This window comes from Tupaia chinensis, unplaced genomic scaffold (assembly GCF_000334495.1).
Source record: "Tupaia chinensis unplaced genomic scaffold, TupChi_1.0 Scaffold145396_1, whole genome shotgun sequence".
Taxonomy (NCBI): Eukaryota; Metazoa; Chordata; class Mammalia; order Scandentia; family Tupaiidae; genus Tupaia; species Tupaia belangeri.
This window is the reverse complement of record NW_006205257.1, coordinates 5615371-5619120: the sequence shown is the minus strand read 5'-3', so window position 1 is coordinate 5619120 and position 3750 is coordinate 5615371. Positions and strand designations below refer to the sequence as shown.

General features: G+C 51.4%; 1 protein-coding gene across 2 annotated transcripts in view; it reads right to left on the bottom strand.

The window, feature by feature from the left end:
• The window catches only part of LOC102482959 (protein C19orf12 homolog), an 18704-nt gene extending 17112 nt beyond the window's left edge, over positions 1-1592 (bottom strand). The window contains exon 1 of one of the 2 annotated variants that reach the window (XM_014584012.2): positions 1384-1592. Coding sequence is in view for 1 of the 2 variants with exons in the window: in XM_014584011.2 (XP_014439497.1) it covers positions 1384-1391 (8 nt within the window). In the remaining variant the exon portion in view is untranslated. The remainder of the gene's footprint in view (positions 1-1383) is intronic. The other variant, XM_014584011.2, reaches the window with a different exon arrangement.
• Positions 1593-3750: the final 2158 nt, after the last annotated feature.

The following is a 3750-nucleotide window of genomic DNA, read 5'->3' as shown; positions in this document are numbered from 1 at the left end:
AGGTCTGGGGTTTGAAGCGCTGACAACACTTGGGAGTCCAGCTTCATAACCATTATGCCATCTGTTGGTCCCATACCTTGTTCTTAAAAAAACATAATACTAGGGGCTGGCAGATGTTGCTATTGGTTAAGGTGCTAGACTCCCACATGGCTGACCACAGTTTGAGTACCAGATCCAGCAGCTTGAAAATCACACCACAGGTGTGTGTGTGCACGTCTACACTCCCAGGAGGAGAATGGGACTGCATAGGACTGCAGTGTGGCCATTTCCCCTGGGTGGCGATTTCTCACTTTCCCTTTCTCTGCTTCTATCTCTCCCGAGTGAACTCACACCTTTCACTTTCCCTTTCTCTGTTTCTATCTCTCCCTAGTGAACTCACACACCTTTGGCAAAAACCTAAATTAAATACTAATGGAAAAGAGAAGTCTCTTAAGGTTCAGAGTGATCGCATTCACCTGGAATCCTCAGTACTTTCTACTCCCCTGGTGGGATTTACAAATCCCTGCTGTGGCCCTTGTGAACTTATTTTTCCACACCTTTAAGCACCAGGACAAAGGTCACAGGTGGATCTCTCCCAAACACTGTCAGTTTAGCCCAGAAAACCCTTTGTTTCTTTGTTTGTTAATGAATTCACAAGTGAGATTTAGAAATCCAATTTCACACGCACCTCTGATTCCAAGACCTGTCTTTCTGTGCAGCAGTCGGGGCCAGGACAGAGCAGAGGCTGACACCCACACCCCTACACACACACACACACACACACACACACACACACACACATACACACACCCCTACATACACACCTCTAGCAGGAAGTCCCCCCCACCCATAACCCACACACCTACCTGGCCCATCAACAGGCCACCTCACCACCTCTCCCAGTACCCCTATTTCTTTTGTAAAAGGCTAGGGAAGCTATTTCCCCCACCAAAACTAATCTCTAAAATCATGAGCACCCCTTCCTGATCATGTCTACACTAGCGCCCTGATCCTCTTCCCACAGAACAAAGGCCGGATGTGCAGCCCGCAGGAATTCTGCTGAGATTCCGCTTTGCGTGTATAAACACCCCCCCGCCCACCGAGCACACACACAGCATGAGGCGGTGCCCACAAATCACCAGCCAGGCCAGGGCTTGGCCATCCCGGCTCTAACTCCAGCACTGTGCCTACTGGTGGGACTGGCTACTCCGTGCCTCAGTTTCTTCATATGGAAAATGAATGCCCTAATAGTGTCCTCGCTGGCACCTGAGGGTCGGGCTCCTGGCAGAACACGGAGTCCTAGCCTTCTGGGGCATTCTGGCCAGGCTTGCCTGGGATGCCACCTCCCTCACTGGGCCCTCTAGTGAGGGCTCCCACCACTCCTGTAGGTAAACCAACTCTTGCCTTTGCATCTGGACCTGGTCTGCTCACACCGCGATCGCTGTCTGGCCTGGGCTCCCGGCTCACGCTGCAATTCCGTCTGGCCTTCAGCTCAGGCTCCAGTTCCTGCTTCCCGTCTGAGGGTCCTACAGGGCAAGGCCCACTGACTCTGCCTTCCGGCCTTCAGGCTCAGCGGGGCCTTCCGGGTCAACCGGGCTGGACTGTAGCCAATGGAGCCGGAAGCTGGGCCCAGCTGGAGAGGATCTGGCGCCTCTAGCTGGTGTCTCCCCTGTCACTGCAGCCACCCCTGAGATGAGTCCCCGGTGGCCCCATCGCTTTGGCTTAGGAGCTGTCCCACCCCACAGCACATGGATTTTAGAGCGGGGCTCCCTGGGACCTTCCTACAGCCTGTGGGCATCCTGGGAGCCCTCTGGGCCTTTGACCCTTGATTGGGCCCAAGGACCCCCACGGTTCCCCAGAGAGGCATCTGGAGGTCCAGAGCGCTGTTACTGCGTGGGCCGGTATCAGCTGACACCGCACAGGGCGCCTGGGTCTGGGGGTTCATTTTGTTTGGTTGTTAAATGAGAGACACGCAGGGTTTGTGTGTTTGTTTTAGAGTGAGAAATGTTTGCTGTAGGGCTCACGGGCTCAATCCTGAGACAGACAGAGAGGGAAAGTGAGAAATAACCTCCCAGGAGGAATGGCTATGACACAATTCCTTGTCCTCCATTCTCTGGAAAAACTGTTAAAAAAAAAATCATTTAAAAATATCAACAATGGGGGATTTAAAAGCTGTGGACTGCTGGACTTAGTGACTGACTTCCAAAGAACAGAATACAGAAAGGGAAATAGAAACTCACAGAGAAAAGAAACAGAAAACACAACCATGACCCAGTGGTCAAGGTCGGCATCAGCGGTGATGTCACGTGGAGGTCACGTGCCCACCAAAATGATGCAAAACTGGGTCCTTCACTTCCGAGGTGTTCTTTCCAAAGACCTGAAGCCCCAGTCTAATTATAAGAAAAAAACTGAATGGAGAGATATTCTATAAAATACCTACCCACTTTGTCTTTACCAAGGTCACGAACAAGCAAAGTCTGAGAAACTGTCGCAGACCAGAGGAGACCAAGGCAACCGGCCGATTAAAAGGAACGTGGTAACTCGGACCAGATCTCGGAGAGGACAAGGGTCTTTAGTGCAGAAGCTGGTGAAATCCCATCGAGTCTAGAGAACAGTTCATAGTAATGTCAGTGTTGATGTCTCTGTTCTTTTCTTTTCAGAATTATTTTATTTAACTTTATTTATTTATTTATTTACTTATTTTTAAATTTGACCAGAGAGGGACAGAACAAGAGAAAGAGAGAGAGGGAAAGTGAGAAAGCAAGCCACGAGCCCTGGGACGTGAACCACAGTCGGCCATAAGGGAGTCCAGCACCCTTAACCACCACGCCACCTGCCGACTCCAATATCTCAGTTTTGACAAATGTACCATAGTCCATGTTATCAGGGTCACTGCAAGTAGGGGAGGGATAAAGGGGAATTCTCTTTACTATCTTTGCAACTGCTCTACAAATCCACTACTATTGGAGAATGAAGGGTTTGTTTTTAGAAATCAGCAGAAGAGCGCTTCCCTCTCCAGCCTACGTTCACGTGAAGGCTGCAAACCATACAGACAGGATTTCCAACAACCTGTGAGCCCGCCGAGGCCCCAAATCCCGCATGGTGCAGGCCCTTGGTAAATGCTAAAAGCACCCTGCATGGCAGAGAAGCCCTGCTGTCATGAGAACACCCAGCTAAACTGCACTGTGGGGTCTGTCTGAGACCACCTCGAGGGAGGCCTTATCGAGCCCCTTCCCCAGTCAGGTCTGAATGGCGGCCAGGTCTCTGACTCCAGACTGGCCTGTGGGTCACAGCTCTAGGACAGGCAGGTCTTTCAAGGTCTGGGACTAGCCTTCTTCCTGCCATCGACCCAGAGGAAGTACTTCATCCGAGCTGCAAATAACAATGGGGACGTTACTGAATCCTTCACTCATGGCAGACACCAGTTCCCAAACAGAAGCAGGAAGTTAAACCAGCGGGCAGGGATACACGGTCCGGGAGACAGCAGTTTTCTCATCGGTGTTGCATTGGACTTTGGCATTCAGGAAGGAGAATTTCTTCTAAGTGAGTGGCTTCTGGGAAACGGCCACACAGCGTCTGCTCACACTACATGCTCAGCAACCCGAACTTCTTCCCTGGCTCCCGTCTGAAGTCATGTGGTAACGATGGTGGTGGTGACACTTTGGGACAAACTGGGGGAAGGGCAGGGCCAGCACCCTGAGTGTTCAGTTTGGCCTTCCAGCCCTGAGGAAAGGTGCCTGGTTGGCACAGATGCCTTTGCCCAGAACACGC